This window comes from Heteronotia binoei, chromosome 12 (genome assembly GCF_032191835.1).
Source record: "Heteronotia binoei isolate CCM8104 ecotype False Entrance Well chromosome 12, APGP_CSIRO_Hbin_v1, whole genome shotgun sequence".
Lineage (NCBI taxonomy): Eukaryota > Metazoa > Chordata > Lepidosauria > Squamata > Gekkonidae > Heteronotia > Heteronotia binoei.
The window spans coordinates 56,183,169-56,204,448 of NC_083234.1; the positions used below are offsets into that span (position 1 = coordinate 56,183,169).

Sequence of the window (21,280 nt, forward strand, 5' to 3'; positions counted from 1 at the left end):
AAAAGAAGAAAAAGAGATTGGATTTATACCCTGCCCTTCACTTGGAGTCTCAGAACTTCTTACACTCTCCTTTCCCTCCCCACAACAGACACCCTGTGAGGTAGGTGGGGCTGAGAGAGCTCTTGAGAGAACAGCTCGAAGAGAACTTGTGACTGACCCAAGGTCAACCCCGCAGCTGCATGTGGAGGAGTAGGGAATCAAATCTGGTTCTCCCAGATTAGAGTCTGCACACTTAACCACTACACCAAACTGGCTCTAAGTTCAATGATGTAACTTCCAAGTTTCTTCCCTCAAGAATTTACAATAGTAAACCTAAAAGTAGCCACTGTGCCAATATGGTTTGCACATAGAATGTCCCATTTACATGACTCTTGGATAGCAAGGCTAGGATCTGCCTGAGACCTTGGAGAGCCTCTGCTAGTCACAGGCGACAATTCTGAGCTAGGTCTGACTTGATATAAGGCCACTCCATATTGCTTACATGTTCAGAAGGTTGAGGGGGAGGCAAGGCCAGGGATAGCATAGGCACTGCATAAGAAGGAACAACTTGTTTGTCCCAATTCACCACCTTCGCATCAAATACTACTTTCTGATAATATGTATAGTGTGAAATACGATCAAGTGCTTAAGCTTAGGCATCAGTTATGTCCAGACTAGCAAACTAGAAAAATCAATGTTGTTGGCCTTTGCACTTCCAAGGACAGCCAGAAGGAGGTGCAGCTGTGATAACAATGCATTACTGGGTTGGAGCAATGTGAAATCACTCCACAGCTACAGCAGATTTAGGGTAGAGAGAACTTTTTGTCCTCTTAATTTTTCACCAACAGTGACAGAACCCTGAACCAGAGAAAAGTGGAAGTTCATGAAGTGCTACAAAGAGGGTTTAGTTTGGATGTGGGATGCTCCAATTCAAAACCCAAATTAGCTACAAAAGCTCACAAGGAAGGTTTGAGTGCAAAGTCACTAACCTCACGACTCTTTCCCAAGCTGCCTTGTGCAATTTTCTTTCTTTCATTCATTCTTTTGGACCAGCAGCTTATTTATATAAAATTCATAAATAACTGGTCACACAGGGCTGTCCTGAAGCTAAATTAAAACGGGGAGATCCTGCAGCCCAGCTTGAGCCCAGCTCTTGGGGAAGACAGGAAGGAAATCAGGCTTGTAAATAAGCACTCTTGTCTCCTTGTAGCCACATACGACGACAAACACAACTTTCCAGAGGTAGTGGGAGATGTGGTTTCCCACCTCTACGGTACGTACAAGGTAGGCTGCTGTTTTGCAGAACTGTGACTCAGAAGAAATTCAGGCTATTCCTGGAAGAATTTTCAGGCCATAAGTTCAACAAATGGAAGCAGAGAACATCCCTGTTGCCCGCTCCCCCTCTTTTGTAACATCCCCTTTGTATATTTCTTTACCACTCTGGGGGAGTGGAGAGGGAGGTATCAGAAGTTCCTTTTTCAGCAATGAGCCAGAAACTGAAAAACAGGGAAGGGATCAGATACCCATAGGCAAATGACAAATGTGGCACTGTATGTATACAGGGGGCAGGATCATCTCAATCCCAATCAGAGAGGACTCCCTCTCTGAGGCGATGGACATTGAGATATAGATGGGCATGTTCTTTGCATGGTGTGCTATGTACAATGACCCGTGAGCTCTGGGGGACACGGATTCCCCTCCATAGTCCTCTTACGTGGTGTGAAAATGGGATAAGGCAGGTGTATGACATTCCATACATGCATGTTTGACAAAGAGACTCTCTCCTCACTGCAAAGGAATCAAGTCTGCTTCAATGAGAGCTAACATCCTTGGCATGCTTGCTGTGCTACGTGGAGCCACCTTCTCTGTCTCAGTTTGGTGTCAAAAAGAGAAATAAATAGAGGCCAGCAGCTACGCAAAGTGGGGTTTGGCCACTCCAAGGCCTCATGTTCTGTAGTTCATCCCAAAGTTGGGAAATCAGCTGGCCAAGGAAGAGAAGGGGATCTACCATGGAGGGAAGAAAGCAATGCAGACACTGTGGCTGGATGGCAAAGGCTTTCCTTCGGTGTATCCAGAAGGACCCGTCAGAGTCTCCATTGGTCTGTCCCTCACGTGTCTGCCTGGCCACAACTGGTGGTGACAGCGCCCAGATGTCACACCACGGTGCTGACCGAGGGGTCGGAAAGATTGAGCTGCCCAGTGATGTCAGTGGGATGATACTGCTGCAAGAGACAAACAGACAGACAAAGAGGGCGAGTGGTTAGGCAGGGCTGGGCTGGGTCACCCAGCTCAGTTGAGATGCATGCCCCTATGGGAGATCGCTCAGGGATGATGCAATGGCTGCAGAGACAATCAAAGCTTCCGCTGCTAGCCAGGAATCTCTGCAGCTCACCTCTGGTGAGAGCACTTTCTGCATCACCTGGTTGCATTTGTCTCTATCCCAGGGTGGAGCCTCAAAAGAAACTGGCTATACAAAGTGTGCAAGCCAGCTCATGGGGATGCTTATTTTTAAGAGGCCTAGCGGGGGCTAAACGAGGGAGGTCCCCACACATACCACCCCATAACTTCCTTCCCTTTTGCAGCACATTTTCCCCCGCTTCTAGTTCCAGAGACCTGGAATTTGGATTTAGTGGCAGATGAATAAAGAAATGCACAACTCAGTTTGTTTGGTTTGTGATAAACTGAAAAGACAGTTGTTAAGGTGAAAATGCTGACATATGTCATGTGTTAGAGACAAGGCCTGTGACTAAATCTCTGCTGTCCCTGCTGGAGGGGTTGGTGCTAGCCTCTTGGGAAAGACCAATTGGTTTGCTCCAACTGGAAACAAAACCAGCATATTTTGTCATCCTTTTCTCTGCTGGGAAACGCCTTGATGGAGTGATACTCCTTCCTAAGCCCACTCATTTCCCTAAATGTTTGAAACCCAAGATAATTGGTGTGTCAATATTTTTTTCAAAAATATTCCGATCTATTCAAGTTGAACAATGTTGGAACAACTTTGACTCTGCCCCATAGTGATTTTGCAAATAAGATTGTTGATTATACCTTTTGGTGCTCTGTGGTTAAAGGCAGTTAAGGTTAACTTAAGGGTGTGTTCAAATTTGTAGACTAAAGAGGATTGTTGCAGCATTTTTGGTCTCCACAGGGCAGACAAGTGGACAGTATTCTTCAGCCCTTGTTGGCATTCACCAATCTGTATGACTATCAAGGACCAGCATGTGAGAGATCACAAGCTGAAGAAGAATATTCTGCGGGAAGCAAATATCTTCCTGGACTCTAATTCAATTTGGTTTTTTCTGTCCTCCTTATGATTTCTTGCTATGTGGCAGAGTTTAAGGTTGTTCTGGTGCCTTTAAGTGCACTGCCAGGAGTTTGGATCTGTTTGCCCTTGGCTTGCACCTTCCCAAGCTTCCTGCCATGACAGCAGAGATATGCATCATCTCTCAGGGATTCCCCGGAGGACAGGGAGGGTTATATGATAACACTGGTGGCCCTTTTCCACATTGCAGTGGAGAGCCAACCCCCTCATATGATGCTCCAGTGGCCATCAAAACCAGTGACCAGTGGCAGCCCTGGAGGTACTTCCAAACTTGGGCTTTTTATTTCTATAAATATATTTAGATATTCAAAAAAAAAGTTCAAATCAAACTCATCCCCACCCACAGACCTCCAGGTCTCCTCCCCATGGTCTGTAGGGCCTGCCATTCTCCCCTTCCCTTCTTTTTTTGCTGTCCCTGCCTCAGCCCTTTAACTCTCTGCACATTGCAAACCCCCCATAATACAGGACTTTGGATACAGGACAAAAGCGAATGAACATTCAGGACAAGAGCCCACCCTGTGCTGAGCAGCTCCTGAAGCCGGGGATTCTCTACAGGGCTTATCTGCAGCTCACGGATTCTGGGCGTGGTGACATCGCGGGGCTGTCTGTAGGGAGCAGGCGCATCAAAGGGATTGTCTATTACAGAGGCATCGGCTGCAGTTCCAGAGTTAAAGGCAAAATCGTGTTTTGCAAAGAAAGCAGGAATCTACCCTTGTCACTGTGCCCAAAAGAACGCCATCCTGCCCGCCCAACAAACCTGTGGAATTTGCCCTGGAGAAGACTAAGCAACCCTTTAACATGTTATTTTCCCCACACATGAACATTTAACTCAATCAGGAGATTAGCCTGTCTAACCTTTCTGGGTCCTGAGATGGCTGTACCATACCCTACAATGGGACTTATTTCATAGATATGGCTTTCTTGCCAGCTGATTTGGTTAAAGGTCTATGCTGAACTTTACCAAATAATAAAAAGATGTGCCTTGCTAGATCAGACCTATGTTTCCAAGACAGACAGGCCAGCCATGTGCTACTGGAAGCTCAAATGCAGGCTGTGAAGATGAGGGGCATTCCTTGCTACTTATCACCCACTTCTAGTATTCACAGGAAATCTGTGTGTCAGCATGAAAATTTCATTTAGCTCTCTTGGCTAATAGTCATTGATAGGCCTACCTTCCGAATGCTCATATAGGGCTTTTTTTTTTTTTAAGCCAATTAAAGCCCAAAGCTGACTCTGATCTTTGCACAGCCAAAAGTGATATTGGTGAATTAAAGTTCCCAGACATGTAAGGGCTTGATCTGACTTGGGATCACAGCACAGGAGAAAAGGGGATTCAGCTTTCATTACCCTGAGGCGAAACTGCCTTGTGAGGGTCTATATGCAGTCCACAGTAGAACAAATAAGACACCTCTCACACTATTTAGGCTCAGGAAAACAGTGTGGGAGGGTAGGCTAGGATCTGCCAGCCTCCAGGTGAGACCTGGAGTTCTCCTGCTTTTGCAACTGATCAGCTTCCCTGAAGAAAATGGCTGCTTTGAAGGGTGGACTCTATGGCATTGTCCCATGCTGAGGCCCCTCCCCTTTCCAAACCCCACCCTCTCCCAGATCCATCCCCCAAATCTCCAGGTATTTTCCAACACCAACCTGGCAACCCTAGGATAGGCTGATGCCATTCTTCCTTATCCCTTGTTGTGGTCCCATGCCAAATTGCGCCCTGGCATTGTGGCACACTAGGGAACTTTGGTTGCCTGATGTGACATTTGGCTATGCAAAGATCAGAGTGGAGCCAGGGAAACCCCAGCCCAATTCATGTCAGATGGACCTAAGTTTGGGCCTAAGTTAGTGGCTATGCAGGTACCGAAACTTACAAGTTAATTGTGCATTTTAAAAAGATATCTACCCTAAACTTTCCTCAAATAATTTCATTGGACTCCTAGTTCTTCTAGTCTGATAAATGAGGCACAGTTCAGAATTGTGGCACATACCACCTGCTTTAGTGGCTTGGCTGTTATATCAACTATTCCATTTTAAAACAATTGTTCAGGAATTTGCTGTGGAAAGTATTTAGTTCAGCTAGTTTTCATAGCCACATTATGTAGAAGTAAAAAGGAATAGTTCTAAGATCAGCAGAAAAATGGACACTTCACCAGCCTGCACAACATGGTCATGCCTGCTAAAATGGCCTAATATACACAAATGGCAGCCCTATGTGAACCAAATTTAGTTGCCTACGACTCGAACAGCAGGGATAGTCAAACTGGCAATGGCTGGGCTGTGTTTGGTTCGGCAGGTCATAAATGGGCAAGCCTCATTTTTACAGTTATAGTTTCCAATGAACTGTGTCTATTGCATCGCCTCATAGTACTAGCTTGTTACCCTGCAAACAGCTTTTGCCTAGCTGTGTTTAAGCAGGACAAAGTTCCATTATCAAAATACATTTACTTTGCAGCCTTCGTATACATTCTCTTTGGCATAATGTCAGATAACTCTCTTTTTTAAAATCTGGCAAATGCCAGAGAGTGTGTGGGGTATGCTGTGGTTTGATGCAGGGGGTTTGAACAGAATTCCTACCACCCTCTCATGACTGCAAATCCCAGAGTTCTGTTGGGGAAGCCATGATAGTCAATTAGGTCATCATCAACTATTTTAAATGTAAGGCGTAGTTAAATAGGGTCAGCCATTTTGAGATCTGATTCTGAGGAGAAAATTTCCTCTGATGATTTTTTTGAGCCTATTTTTGTCACAGCAGGAAACTCACAGTGGCCAAGGCCCTAGGGGTGGGGGTGGGGGAAAGAATGTCAGAATGAATAACTATAATCTTGGCAAAAGTGGTTCTCCTTTTCATTATTTCCCTCACAATATTTCCTTTCTTTGCTTTCAGCAATATGTGTCTAAACTTTCGGGATGCAAAACCCAGTGGCTATAGCTATTTTTATTAAGGGCAGGCTTTGGTTATCCCCTCAGAAAATGTTAAGCAGGGACAGAAATGTTAATAGACAATTCTAAGGGGACATTTCCCCCCCTCCCTCCCCCCCTGATCAGAAAGATGACAATTTCTGTTTTTGACAGAGGAACTTAGTTATAGAGAGCAGAAAATGATATTTAATGACAAATGAAAAATGCCTGCAGTAATAATGGCTGTTAAAATCAACATCATCTTTTACGGTTCAGTCTGCGGTGAGAAGGTGCTGTCAGTCAAGATAGCAGATTGCTCTTGTCTGCATTTAGTCTCCACTGTATTTCTCTTTCTTGCCTTAGAGCACAGGTGTTGATGTTTGTAAGCTTCTGTGGGGGTATTAATTGAATGCAGCAGCCATCTTAAGGCATATTTATCAGGTGGGTAAGAGGCAAGTGTTTGAGGTTATACTTTCTCTGAGGACTGTTTCAGTACTAGTTTCTGATATGCTGAGTGTTTATGTATCACTTTTCCTTAATGATCAAAGAAGTTCACATATTTAACTTGGTAATTGCTCACAGTACACTATGAGGTAGGCCGGCAACCTTATCCCCACGTTGCAGACGAAGATTGAGGCTGTGAGAAAATAAGTTTCCATGGACATGTATCGAACAATCCTAATGGGGCTGATTCCCTAGTAAGTATGCTTAGGGTTGTAGTCCAAACAATTAATGACTGAAGAAAACTTTTAATTGTAGCTTTCCAGAGTAAAATTTGAGCTATGAATTTCTGGCTCTCATTTAGTCACTATAGTGCCTGTAAGACTGGCCTGAAAATTGTTCATAACCATTTCTTTATTTCCTCTTGAAATTCTGCCATGAACCTCTAGTTATACAGATTGACATGTGGGATTGACTGATTAAATTGTCAAAAAAAAAGGATAGATTTGCATCACTGGCTTCAGACATGAACTTCTGTTATGTGTTATAGGGCTATAATTTCTTTTTTGGAGAAAATTTTTAAATGGCTGCTCCATATGGGAATTTAGTCAAAAAGTAGAGGTGAGTAGAAGCTCTCAAGTGCTGATTTGATATATGACAAAAAAGTAATAAGGGTGGGGGGCAATAAAAACGCTAAGTAGCACTTCACCGTTCCACTCCTAAACAGTGGCCTCCATGAAGGCATATGCAGCATGACCGCGAACCAAGCTTACATGCGATAGTGGACATTTAGAAGCTGAGGACAGCGATGGACTCGACTTGAATTGGGGCCGCAATGGCTAGACAGGAGAGAATGGCTTTCTCTCATGTCTGTTTTTCTTACCAAAACCTGTTGATCTGCAATTAGAATAGATCTTTTCTCTGTTGGAGTAAATTGCAACCTGAGGGGGGGGGGGTGCGGAAGATGATCAGGAAAATGGTGAGACCCTGCCACATCACACACCAATTTAAATCAGGACTCCTTGTGGCTGCATTTTAGCGTCAAAATACAGTGGGAAATTTTGATTGCAGCTGTTCAGTGCAATATGCAATTTGACTCTGAGGACTCACACATTGGATTCCCTACAGTGGTGAAATGGTCAGGTACAAAGTATCAGTATAAGGTTTAATGGTAGTACTATAGTGATGTTAGAAGTTATCACTGTAAAACATTTCATGAATATTTTGGACCACATATTCAAAATATTGTTACGGAAAATTAGAGAACTGTTTAAATCCTAAAACAAGAGGTGTCTGAGCTAAGGCCTGTAAAGAAGCCTTCTTGTGGAATTTTAATTGTGGGGATCAGCTGCCATTACCCAGAGGTGAGGGGGAATCTCTCTGTATATGTTCAAACGAAGTCTTCTTACATATTATGTAATATTAGTTCCTTTAAAAGAGGCATGGCCATACACAGGAAGGGAAGGCATGAAACTAGGATGTAGCTAAAGAGGAGCAGTGAAACTAGTACTTGTAAGAGATTTTCCACAACTTACAATCTTGGCTTTCCAGCCAAAGTTGTGTACTTATAGCTCCCATTGTTTTTTCTTGGAAGTACTTGGTTATAGTTCTCCTACAGTTGGGAAATACCTGGAGACTTTGGAGGTAGATCCAGGAAAGGGCAGGGTTTGGGGAGGGGAGGGGCCTCAGCATGGTACAATGCCATAAAGTCCGCCCTTCAAAGCAGCCATTTTTTTCAGGGGTGCTGATTTCTGCCAGCAGGAGATCAGTTGTAAAAACAAGCGATCTCCAGGCCCTACCTGCAGCTGAGAACTTTTCTCCGTGCCTAGTGCTGTGTTAGTGATTCGTGGGTAAGCTGATAAGTGGGAGATGCCTCTGATAAAGGGCTTGTCAGAAATGGTAACACATGCGTGTTCCCGTCAGAGGCTTTTTTCTGCACCCATCTGCATTTTGAAATTTCATCTGATATGAGAAGCCTTTATTTTGACTTATTGGAAGAATGAAAAAGAACTTTTCAAAAGTGCCTTGAGTTGGAATGGATGCAGAATCATTGTGAGCACTAGCACTTTAATTCACCGCATCACAGTGGCTGAATCGTCTTTGAAGCTTCAGAAGCTGGAAACTGACATGCACACAGATATGGACTATTATTGCTGCAGGAACTGTGAAGTTTAGAGATTTATGGTTTGGATTTCCTCTGTTATATTGTGAAGTTTGTTTTTGCACTTAGCAATAATAATAACATTTAGAATTTTTCAAGAGCTCTTCTTGAAGTCTGCTGTTTCAGTTTAAAGTTGTCTCTGAGTTTTTCAGTATCATTAACATCTTTTCGTTATTTTCCACAGTTTTGTGTCGGTTTACTACTCCACCTGCAGGCTGGCAACCCTAACTGAGGTCAGCATTAGAAATCCTGTTCACTGTGCCCACACCTGCTCCTTAGCAGCCATTTTCTCCAGGGGAACTGATCTTAGTCTTCTGGTGATCAACTGTAATAGCAGGGGCTGCCCAGTCTGAGTTGGAAAATACCTGGAGACTTTGAAGGTGGAGCCGAGAGAGGGCAGAGTTTGAGGAGGGGAGGGGCCTCAGCATGGCACACTGCCATAGAGTCCACCCTTCAAAGCAGCCATTTTCTCCAGAGGCTTTGCAAGCTGGAGATCAGTTGTAAAGGGGGGGGGGGGGACTCCAGGCCCCACCTGGAGGCTGGCAACCCTAATTTAGAACTTAATCTTTTAAAATGTTGACTGGATTATAACCAAACTGGGAATGAGATTAGATTAGATATTCTAGTTAAACATTCACTGTTTATCTATCAGCCCTTTGTACAGTTATATTGCTAGCATATGCTTAGTTCAAAATTCTGAAATGATGTTATTTGGGGTGCCCCATATTCCTTGGCAGGAAAAACATGCACATTTTCAAACATGAAAAATGTTTGTATGTGGGGTGTGTGTGTTTTTGTTGATTTTTTTTTTAAAAAGTTATAATTAAAAAAACCCACCTTGACAGTGACATGCTACCATTAACCCTTATGGAAACATTTTTTTTTAAATTTTAATAGCTGGCTAGAATATTATGAGGTTGTTACTAAATTAAGGAGAAATAAATGCAAAAGCTTATGTTATTGTTTGCAAAACCTAATTTTTCAGTAAGTGAAGCAGAGGTACAGTTATTGCTATAAAACCACCAAATACAAGTTTTCTTGGGGCAGAATGATAACCTCTTTTAACAAAGAGTGTATATAACCAAATTTTTGAGGCACTCCTTTCTCTCCTTTGGTGCATTCACGCTACACTAAATAATGTGTTTTATATCCAGATTTTTGCTATTTGTACATAGTAAAAATCCTGATGTAAAACACATTATTTAGTATAGTGTGAATGAATCATTTGATGTGAAGAGTTTATTGTCATATGAACTAAAAGAATACCAGATGGATGGCTGTTGCCCATAGGTGTTGAAAGTTAGAAACTGATGGAGGACCCTAGTCAATCCTAGCCCCACAGTACAATACAGGTTTACTGAGATTCCCTTTAATTAAGATCAGCCATTTGATGCAAAAGTGTGTAAGCTTTTGAGTTCATTAGAACTCTTCATTATGCTAAAATAGATAAAATAATAATAAAAAGAGGTGCTAATGAGATGAGGCCTCTTCTTTTGAAATTTAATTTGGGTGTGTGTGTGTGTGTGATTTTGGTTAGTCCTAATAAAAGGGACTAGCAGCCCTGTGGCACAGAGTGCTAAAGCTGCAGTACTGCAGTCCAAGATCTCAGCTCATGACTTGAGTTCAATCCCGGCGGATACTGGGTTTAGATAGCCGGCTCAAGGTTGATTCAACCTTCCATCCTTTCGAGGTCGGTAAAATGAGTACCCAGCTTGCTGGGGGGAAAGTATAGATGACTGGGGAATAGGGTTGCCAAGTCCAATTTAAGAAATATCTGGGGACTTTGGGGGTGGAGCCAGAAGACTTTGGGGGTGGAGCCAGAAGACACTGGGGGCGGAGCCAAGAGCAAGGGTGTGACAAGCATAATTGAACTTCAAGGGAGTTCTGGCCATCACATTTAAAGGGACTGCATAAATTTTTAAATGCCTTCCTTCCATAGGAAATAATGAAGGATAGGGGCACCTTCTTTTGGGGCTCATAGAGTTGGACCCCCTGGTCCAATCTTTTTGAAACTTGGGAGGTATTTTGGGGAGAGGCACTAGATGCTATACTGAAAATTTGGTGCCTCTATCTCAAAAAAACAGTCCCCCCCCGAGCCCCTGATACCCACGGATCAATCCACATTATTCCCTATGGGAATCGTTCTTGGAGGTGCATGATGGCTCTGGGGGTGGGGCTTCCCTCGCCGGCCAGCTGGCTGGGAGAGGGGGGAAGCCTGTAAAACCGGGGTATCCCTCTCTGGGACCTGGGGATTGGGAAGCCTACTGGGGAAGGCAATGGCAAACCACCCCGTAAAAAGTCTGCCGTGAAAACATCGTAATGCGATGTCACCCCAGAGACGGAAACGACTGGTGCTTGCACAGGGGACTACCTACCTTTTAATGAAAGGGATTACACAGATTATGTTTTGTGTTTTGGTATTTTGCTTTTAGACCAATGAGACTGGAAACAACCATTGTGATTTAAATAGTCATATTGTCTCTGGGAAACTATAATACTATTTTGGGAGAGGCTAGGAATCTCTACTACTGAATTTTACAGCACGCACCAAACAATGTTTCCCAGGATTGTTTGGAAGCAGTCATTAGAGTAAAGCAGTCATATAAATCTGTAGTGTAGATATGACCTTAGAAATGACCATTGGTCATCTGGCTCTATCACCTGCTCAAAAGCAGAGCCAGCCTTCTAGCAACCCAGAAGGCTTCTGCAACCCAGACCACAGTTAATGCTATTGGCAGAAAGTGAGTCCTCTGCTGAGTTCTGTCTGTAATGCATTTTTCTTTGGTAGCTTGTATAGGTGAGTCAGCCAAACCATGTGAGGCAGCGAAAGTATAACAAGACCAAGTTTCATTAGTCAATTTGACCTGTAGTAAAAGAATTATTATCTGATGAGTGGTTCATTGAAAAAGAACAGACACAACTGCAGAATCTGAGATGTGGACACCAATCTTCTTGACTACCAGGGCTTTTTTGTTTAGCAGGAACGCAGTTCTGGCTGGCTTGGCATCAGGGGGTGTGGTTTCCAGGGGGTATGCAAATGAGCTCCTGTTGGACTTTTTCTACAAAAAAGTTCTGTGTGAAACAATGGTGATGTCAAGAGGCATGGCCTAATATGCAAATGAGTTCCTGCTGAACTTTTTTCTACAAAAAAAGCCCAGTTGACTACCATCTTGATCTGACAGCAATGCACTTTGGGGAACTCACTGCTAAATAGTGGCAGTCTCTTAGCTTTCACCAAGAGCTAGTTCAGTGAATGAAAAACATATACAACATTAATTGAAGAGAATCAAGTGATCTGTGATCAGATCTCCAGATGTCTTTAAGAGTATTGAAATATAGCTGTTTTGAGGATTTAGAATGAGACTGTGAAGCTGGGGATGGGTTTAACCCCTGTTAGGAAACTCCCTCCTCCCCCCCCCCCCTTATTAGCCATAGTATGATAAAAGTCAAACATAAAAGTCAGAATAGTGATCAATCAAGTGCAAGCTTGTGGGCCAAATCCAGCTTCCTAAAAGATGCTGATTGGTGCTTCAGTTGCCAGTTTAGGGATAAAAGAGGCATAAAGAAATGGTACCTGGTAGGCAGGCTAGTTAAGAGGGAGAAGGCTGAGGCACTGACTCACTAACCTTCTCGAAGTGGCCCTCCAGGGTTGCAGGCCAATCTGGACCAGCTGTGTACCCAGCTTCAAGAAAAGGAGCATCTTCTTGACCATGAAGTAGACAGAGTACCAGTAGGGAATCTATCTCATAATCTGCATGAAACATTTTAGTTTTCCTAGCAAGTTTCCCCAAACCCTCATGGCTGTGCCAGAGAATTTTTCTGACCATTCTCCCCACCCAAAGCCACAGGCTAGACAAAGGAGCAATCCCCTGGCTCTAAAAAGGGCTGTCTTTTTTCATATTGGAACACCTCCCGGTGTTAAATTGGGTTCACTTTTCTCTTACTAGCAAAGCCACAAACCAGAGAATGCACAGGGTTTGGGGCACGTCTTCAGATGTGACTGTCTAGTCCCTCTGATTACTGGAGGTTCCAAAAGAAAGAAGAATTTTGTGGAAATCTTGCCTTCTGACCAGAAAAGCCCTTTCCGTAATCCCAGATCTGTGGTGGCTGATTGTGATTACTTGACGAGAGAATTGATCTCTGCCTCTTCTCAGAAATCCCCACCACAACACCTAAACTACATATACAGGAAGTGGGGCACACAGTTTGGCACTCCCTACTATACCCCTGGGCAGGGGAATGGTGTTCTCTTGCCACCCATGCACTTGTGTTTCTAATACCATCCTGATCAACCCTAATCCAGGGCCAAACAATAAAAAGACCCCTCCCCCTAACGACAATGGAAGAAGTGTAAAAATAAAAAAATTTAAAGCTCGCAGCAGGAAGCAGTTTTGTGAGCCAACTTCTTGTGCTGCATAGCGCAAAACATAAATTATGTTTCCTGCTTTCCAAACGTTTTAACGTGCAAAGGGGCATCCATCAGAATTCATGCAAACAGGGAGGTGCCCCAACCTTGATCGAGTTGTGCGTGCAACCCCCCCTCCCCTCCATCTGAGGGGACGTTTGAAAGCAAGAAGCTTGTAGCAAGCAGGAGTTTCGACACCACCTCTCGCCTCGCGGGAGATATTTTGTGCCAAAACGGAATAGTGCTTTAGTTTCCAATCATGTTGGCTTTCTTTTTTTTCTTTTTGGCTTGGCTTCATTTTGTTTTTCTTTTAAAAAAACATTTTTGCTTTTCAAAACTCCTCCTCTCGGAATCATCATTGTCTCACCCTGCACTGCTCTGACTATAAATGTCGTAAGCAGAGACAGATGTCAGTTGAGCATAGAGATGGAATTCTGAAGGTTCTGTCCTGTCACTTAAACTTTTTCAATCACAAACAAAAATCACAGGTAGAGAATGTAATAAACATATGACCCAGAGTGAGGTGAGACAGTGCCCAAATTAAACTGGGGCAGAATTGGGAGGTGGGGGTGGGAAGAAGTGGGGGGAAAGGGGTCAGTGACTACTTTAGTCATACAATGACAAACAGGTACAAGAACACTAAAAAAACAGGAAAAAATACATCTCTGTTTTTCTTTTTCTTTTAAAAAAATAGGTCAACACCAGTAAGGTGAGGAAAATGTAAAGCATATTTCCAAATAAAATGAAGTCATCCAGTCCAAAAAACAAAACAAAAACAAAAAAGAATTGAGAACAAGAAACTCACTGCAGTAATCTCCAAACTCTTCACAGGACACTACAAAGCAATCAAGACCTTCCTTGCCCTCCAGGACTTTGGAATCTTTCGAGGGACACGGGAATGACTGACTGACTGACCGACTGACTGACTGACCGACTCTTGACGGACATGAGGCTATGGTAGGTTACACTGGCAGCTTCGGGATGGGTGTGTGGTTGTTGATGGGATGACAGAGAGAGAGCAAGAGAGAGAAAAAGAGAGAGAGAAAGAGAGAGGGCATAATTGGTCTTCTTCCTCTTACCGTGTCTTTGGAGGACCTACGTCTCTTGAAGCTGGAGGCCAGGGTAGAGGTGAAGGACCTAAAAGTGGCTTTCTTTTTAGGGTCTGGTTCTGCTCTACCACTTTTTCTATCCTAAAATGAATATGTATATAAGCGATTAGATCTCCAGTGGGTGGTTGGGACCTCTACACCTAGATGAACACTGCCCCACGTCACGATCCTTGGTTTTTCTCTGCTTTTTTCTTTTCTTAAATTGTGGTCAAGCCAACAACTGAGATGTTTTATAGCTATCAGTCCCATACATACAGGGCTCTAAAACTTAGCTCTGGTCTTACACAAGGGTTGTCATGTTCTCTATGGTCTAAATTAGAATGGCTTTGAGATTTCAAGGAAACAAACCCCTTGAGGGCTGGGAGGGGACAAGCAGCTGCGTTTCTGCTGTGTTTAAAGTTCAGAGGCCTTGGGAGCTAGCTAGCTTGGCTTCCCCATGAGAACCGTGCAAGATTCCATGGCTCCAACCAATGGCCTCTTTGGTCCCTCAGAGGATTAACCCCTTCCTGCCAAAGCTGATCTGACTAGAGAGAGAGGTGAGACACTTTTCACCTACCACTAAATAAAAATGCTCGGGGCCTTTTCTGAAGGTGAATCCTACGGCCACAAGAGAGAGAGAGGACTGCATTGAAAGAGAAGGTCATTGTATGTTAAAAAAAAGGTATTCCAAAAATTTCAATGACGCTTGGCGCAAAGCTGAACTGGTTTTTCCAAAGTAAAAACAAAAAACAAAACAAAATTTGAAATTAAAATCTCTTAAACAAGGAAAATAAAGGGGGGAAAAGCAAAGCGTTAAGGCTTTGGATGATGTTAGGGATGGCAGGAACTCAAAGAAACGGAACTAAAAAAAAAATAGCCATCGGTGGTAAACTGTCAGACCTGGTCAACACGTGGGACCTTCTAGTTTTCATGTTGGGGAGGGGAACCCAGCCAATCATAGCAAGACAACCCTTCTTGGGACATATTCTGTTTCTTTAACCTCTTTGTGAGTGGAGAGAGTGTAACTAGGTCTGGCTGCACCAGCACATGGTGGGGGTGACCAAAAATGTATCCCACTGGTGCACGAAGCATGCGCGGGGGATACATTTCCTCCTCCTTTTCAATTTTCTCAAATTTTTTTTGCGCACATGCATAGAAAAAAAAAAAAAGATAGCAAGAGAATGGGATGGAATGATTTTTTTTTGGGTGCCTTTCCATGGCATCGCTGAAAATAGCCACGGCAAAACTGTGATTCCCCCAGGAAACAAAAAACCCCGTTATAGATATATATATAGATATATAGATATATTTGTTTTTTGTTTTTTTTTCTTGAACAAAGAAATCTTTCCACTTGCCTACCTTCTAGCAATGTACCAGATACTAGTGGTCTGAGGGATCCTCCTGTGAAAAAGTCTTACATTGTCAAACGGATCTCTTTAGCGTATTTCTGTTTATATAACCCACGGGGTGGCATGCTTGGCTGACAGCCCCAAAGATTCTTTTCCCCCAATGACCCAGGGCAGGATTTTTTCTAGAAAGTTGGCAAGTGAAAAATGGCAGTGACTAATGTGCTCTGATTCCCTGTGGACTTAACCCCTTCAGTGCTGCTGACTTGGCCAGAAAGGGGGAGGGGGCAGGATAAGAGAAAGAAGGGGAGGGAGAATAGGAAATGGCTTGTTGAACACTTTAATAGTGTATATAGCTTGTGGTTTTCCTTACAGAGAGCCTATATATCAGCTCATCTTTCTTCCTTACTCTGTGCTTCAATGGCTTGATTCTACTTCCATGGCCCATGGGTTTTGCAATTTAAAAAACTCCCTTGGGAAAGTATCCGGCCCTATCACTTTTGTATCCACTGTATAATGAGCTTTGACATGCTATATAATAAAGGTAATTGCTCTTGACTGCTTGGTTTCTGCAAAACTGTCAGGGAATCTATCTGACAGGCCCTGGTGATTAAATTCTTGTTTATTTCATTTTCTTTTTTGAAGAAAATGAACCAGGAACCTCTCAATCATTGGCCAGAATCTCTGTGGTATAATCCTGGATGGGGTGGGCCAGTTAGGACTGTATTTTCTCAGCAGAGTGAGAAAGGCCCTTTATATGTACTCAGGGGGTACCCCAAAATCTATACTATTAGAATGTAAGAATTTCTGGCTGAGACTTGGCAGTGAAACCAGGGCTGGAGCTAACCTCTGATTAAAAATTAAGTTGCGTGCAGGCCACAGAAAGAGGCAATATGAAGCTTTAGATCTGCTGACCAGCTATGGTCCCTCAAGATCCCAAGGAGTAGGCATGGGAATAATGATATGCAGCTAATGCCCCTTCTGTGGTCTCAATTCTGCAACTGAACATGCCCAGACTAAACAGCAGCTGGCATGTAAAAGCAGTCAGTCTTTCACTCAAAATGATTTTTTGAAATGATTCTGCTTGCAATCCTTTCTTCCAGCAGCAGGCAGTGCTAAACATCTAGCACTTAAAGGAGCAGCTGCCCTGGGCTCAGTGCACTCCATTTTCTTCTAATCTGGGAACCTCTTAGGATGGCTTCAGCTGGGTGCATATTGGGATGGCAATTGCTATGCTAAAGGTCACTGGAATATTTTATTTTGCCAGATTATCAGAAGGGGAGCTGGAGCAAGGCAGGATAACCAAAGGGGTTCCTTCTGCCAAGTGTAGCCAAATAGCAGATTTACAATGCAATGGCTTTCCAAAGGACCAGAAACTTGAACTGGCCAAAAAAAGGAGCCACCTCTGGAAGAGCAGTAGTTGGCCAAGTGTGCTGGGTAGAGATGGTGGAGAGAAGGGGGAGTCTGGCTAAGTGGGGACTATCGTCAAAGTACAGTGGATTCAAGGATGCACAACTCACCTTCCAAGCACTGCATGGGGTTGCATGCTAACGCTTAGTGGAGCATCAGGCTCCTGGTCACCTGCAAGAAGGAGCTGGGGCTGGGCTGGGCTGGGCTGGGCAAGGGGCTGCGGGGAGTCTGTCCCTGTGCTATTCCCATATAGCACTGTAGTCACTGGTTGGGTGAAGTGATGGGAAACACAAAAAACCGCACCTGTTTTGGAGGTTTGCTCTAAAAACGGTCTGTCCTACCTGCAGGTTTTTCCGCCACACATTAACGGCTGCAAACGCCAGTTGCATCTGCTTCCTCCGGGCGTCTTTATGCCTTTTGTAAGCTATTTCTATGAATATTAAAAATATCCCGGCCACAATACCTCCAGCCACCAGCATGAATACACCTGAAAGAAGCAGGAAAGTTAACCCCCAGGAGAGAGGAAGATGCAGCAACAACACTGCAATACCCTCCCTCTTTTCCCCATCTTCCCCTTGGCCCAGCAAGAGAGGAGATAGAAATTGTGGTTTAATTACAAGTGGGGGCAGTTCTGAAAGCACTGTCATCGCAGTCTACCTTTTTCTGTCCTGGTTGAAGGTCAGAAAAATTGGTTTTGGTACAGTTTAGTTATGAACTGGGGCAAAACTGGCTGTGGATGATGCCTATTGACAAATAACAATAACCTCACCAAGACATCCCCACCTTCCAAATTCCTGGAACATGTTTTAATAACAGCAAGGCTTCCATTGGACCAGTTCACACTTTATGCTGGTCTGGAATGAATTGCTTCCCATATTTCAACATGCAGCAGTGTTATTGTTATGGCGCAGTATATGATGGAGCCAATCATTTTTTTAAACTTTAAAACACTTTTTAAAACTTTACAGAAAATTAGTACATTAGGGATAGGCTTCTCAGTGACTTGCTCATTTCCTGTCTCCAGGTAATTTTTTTCATTTGAGAATTTTTTCATATGGGAGTCTTCCTCCACAACCTGAAGTAAATGCTCCAGAAATTGTTTTAAAACAATAACTGTTTTTAGACTATTTTAGACACATTTTAGACACATGTGCCTTGCACATCTTCCCAGTAATATGTAGCTTACAAAATAGTGTGATGTGGCATTGTGATAATATTTTCCACACCCCTAGCAACAGCCAAAGAAATGGGATAGGAGATGGGGATATATATGGGTTTTTTTCCAACTACATATTACTGCAGAGATGGAGAGGGCATGAATTGGGAGTGCCTGTCTGTCTGCTCACAAGATGTATTTAGACAGGTTCCCGTAAAGTTAACTGTGTGGGACGTGTGGAGGGAGTGAAAAATCCCTTAACTTTCCGGTGCCCCATGGAAACACTCTCTATGAAAGTTTAGGGAAGGCCAGATGGAGATGAGGGGATCAGAAGATGAGTGACAAGGGAACAAACCTGCCATGTTCTCAAAGGTGAGAGTTGCTGGAGCATTACTTCGGGAATCACACTCCTGATACCTCACCCAAGTCTTGTCAAGCTCTTCCATGAAGCCGTTCTCATGGAGACTGGAGACATAAAAAGAGAATAGAACAGTCACTGGGGTAGGTTTTCCAGCAGAGACACGAATAAGTGATGATGTAGGGGAGGCATATATTGATTTGGTATATATATTTGGTATATTGTATTGCCTAATCCAGGTTTCCCAAACTTGTCGTGGCCAAGCAAGACAAGGCACAATTATTCTTTTAGTTTTTCATTGAAAAAGTTTAACCATTTAGAGTGTAACAGAAGAATTACCAGCTCTGAGAGAAGAACTATCCCATAATTTCCTGCATAAGTCACTGATCTGGGTGTACCTCACCAATGAAAGGGGGTGAGACTAAAGCAATGACTTGTGCAGAGATGAAACAGGCTGTCTCCTCTTGAAGTAAGTAATTCTGCTGCGTCTCTTGGCTCTATACCTCTCTTGGCTCTTGGACTTCCTAAAGCTAGAAATGTATCAGGAATCCCTCTGCCTCCCCTGTCAGAACATACTGACCACCCCATGCAAGCTATGTAGGATTCAGCATTCCCACTTGGAAATGGTACAGACTTGAGGATGGCCAGGGAGACGTTCTGCTTCCAAGGGCTGTCCTTGCGCATCCCGATGCCAAAGCCAGAGCGGAAGAATAACTCCCCTGTTGTCACCAGGTCACACTTCTGTGATGCTTCAAATTCTAGCACAGCTGAATCCCAGATGAATGCATGGAGCTTGCTGTGGGAGAGGGGTAATTATTAGGTTAAACTATGCAAGATATGAGCTTAGTGGAGCACAGCAAAATCTTTTGTCATTATTTTTATGTATTTGATTTTTTTAAAAAATCTCTACATATATCAGTAAACACTTCGCCCCAGAAACCCAGTGAAATTGATGGAAAAACAGTACTGTGCCTTACAGCTGGACTACTGTAATGTGCTCTGCATGGGGCTGCCTTTGAAAGTGTATTGAAAATGTCATCTTGTGCAGAATACAGTAGCTTTGTTTTAGATGACATCTTGCACACAATATGTGATTTTTACAACAGCTGCAAAGGGTGCTAATTTGTTTTGGGACTGAATTCAAGGTGCTGGTTTTAACCTTTAAAGACAAGCTTGCTTGGAACTTTCATACTTGAAGGAAGTCAGTCTGTCTCTCTTTTACTCTCCCTGCTCAGCTACTTTACTCAGCCCAATAGTTGTTTCTAGGGATCCCCTCTTTCAGGAAGTTTGTTCTTCCATAAAGGATGGCTTACCAGAGCAGATGTATAAAGTCACTTATTTGAATAAATTTTGATTATTATTTTTGTGTTACTTTCAGGCAAATAAATCTGTGTATCTGACATGTGTTTTAGTGTGATATTGTTTTATTGTGGTACTTAAGTGATCACTGGAAGCTACTTCAAATGCAGTTAGACACAGCATGGAGATTAAAAAATAAAGTAAGTTCAGTACAAACAAAAGAAAGGACTTTAGGCATAATTATTTTGCCAAACCTATAGTCATTGGATGGACTACTAGCTTTGATAACAACAACAACAACAAAACAACAACAAAATTTTATTTGTATCCCACCCTCCCCGCCGGAGCAGGCTCAGGGCGGCTAACAACATAATTTGATGCCTTTAAAAGGAAATTAGACAAATTCATGAAGGAGGAGGGTTTTGATAGAGCATGTGTTTTGGCTGCAGCTCTCTGGTATCTTAATTAAAATATCTCAGTAGCATGTGTTGGGTAATGTTCTTGAGGTACCGAAAGTCAAATCAGACAACACTGAGTTGGAAGAACTAATGGTATTATAGCAGGTTCATACACAGATACATATATTATAGTGCACATGCATTATGTGCAGAAGACCTCAGGTTCTTCTGTTAAAAGAGGCAGCAAGTGTTAAGGAAAGATCTTTCTCTGCTTGCTGGGGCCTCAGGGAGCCACTGCCGGTGAAGTAGAGAGAATACTGAGCTAGCTGGATCAGTGGTATAAAGCAGCTTCATAGGTTTATTAGTAAATGACAATTTATTTGACTCAATTTGTTCCCCAAATCTCTAGCCCCATTACTTACTTATCCCTGACAGCCTGGATGGCTTCTGCAGCACTCTCATAATTGTGTTTCTCCATGTGGCGGTACATGGTGCTCAACTCCACCTGACGGCGGAAGTAAATGTCCACTGAACTTTGCTTCACCGTAGCATATATGAACTTATCTGAAGGGTTTCGCAACTGGAAAAGAATTAAATGGGATTTACAAATTTTGAGAACTACAGTAAGAAAAGAAGCAAAAACGTAAGTTTCTCTTGAAATTGATATTATTTTTGAATTGTTTGTCTTTTTTTTTTACCAATTATGTTGCATTTAAATTGTTATCAGAAGACAGTATAAACGGCTTCATGAATTCATATTTTGTGCCATTACTCTTAAAATGCTTTAACAAGACTCAGAACTTGTCTGCTCTACGAACATATATACTGTAAAGCAATTTAACCATCATGGTTTCCACCCCCCACCTCAAATATTGGCAATTATAGTTTGGAGAGGATACTGAGTTTGAGATTCTTAGGCAAGTCACACAGAGTAATAGTTGGGATGAAGGAATGACAACTGAATAGGAACTGTACAGTAGCTACACACTCAAGATTTAGGATTTTTTTAAAAATGCCCCTCCATT

At 43.0% G+C, this 21,280-nt stretch overlaps 1 protein-coding gene across 21 annotated transcripts in view; it reads right to left on the reverse strand.

The window, feature by feature from the left end:
• Positions 1-265: 265 nt before the first annotated feature.
• GRIN1 (glutamate ionotropic receptor NMDA type subunit 1) overlaps positions 266-21,280 on the reverse strand; it is a 61,418-nt gene continuing 40,403 nt past the window's right edge. For 2 of the 21 annotated variants that reach the window (XM_060251524.1, XM_060251526.1), the window contains 7 exons: positions 20,678-20,835; positions 19,193-19,354; positions 18,556-18,665; positions 17,386-17,531; positions 14,866-14,931; positions 14,280-14,390; positions 266-2,201 (listed from right to left, as the gene is read on the reverse strand). In XM_060251524.1, coding sequence (XP_060107507.1) covers positions 2,133-2,201; positions 14,280-14,390; positions 14,866-14,931; positions 17,386-17,531; positions 18,556-18,665; positions 19,193-19,354; positions 20,678-20,835 — 822 coding nt within the window. In that variant the 3' untranslated portion in view covers positions 266-2,132. Of the gene's footprint in view, positions 2,202-3,813; positions 3,953-13,515; positions 14,175-14,279; positions 14,391-14,865; positions 14,932-15,647; positions 15,690-17,385; positions 17,532-18,555; positions 18,666-19,192; positions 19,355-20,677; positions 20,836-21,280 lie in introns of those variants that run through there. The other 19 variants (XM_060251527.1, XM_060251530.1, XM_060251532.1 and 16 more) reach the window with 17 other exon arrangements.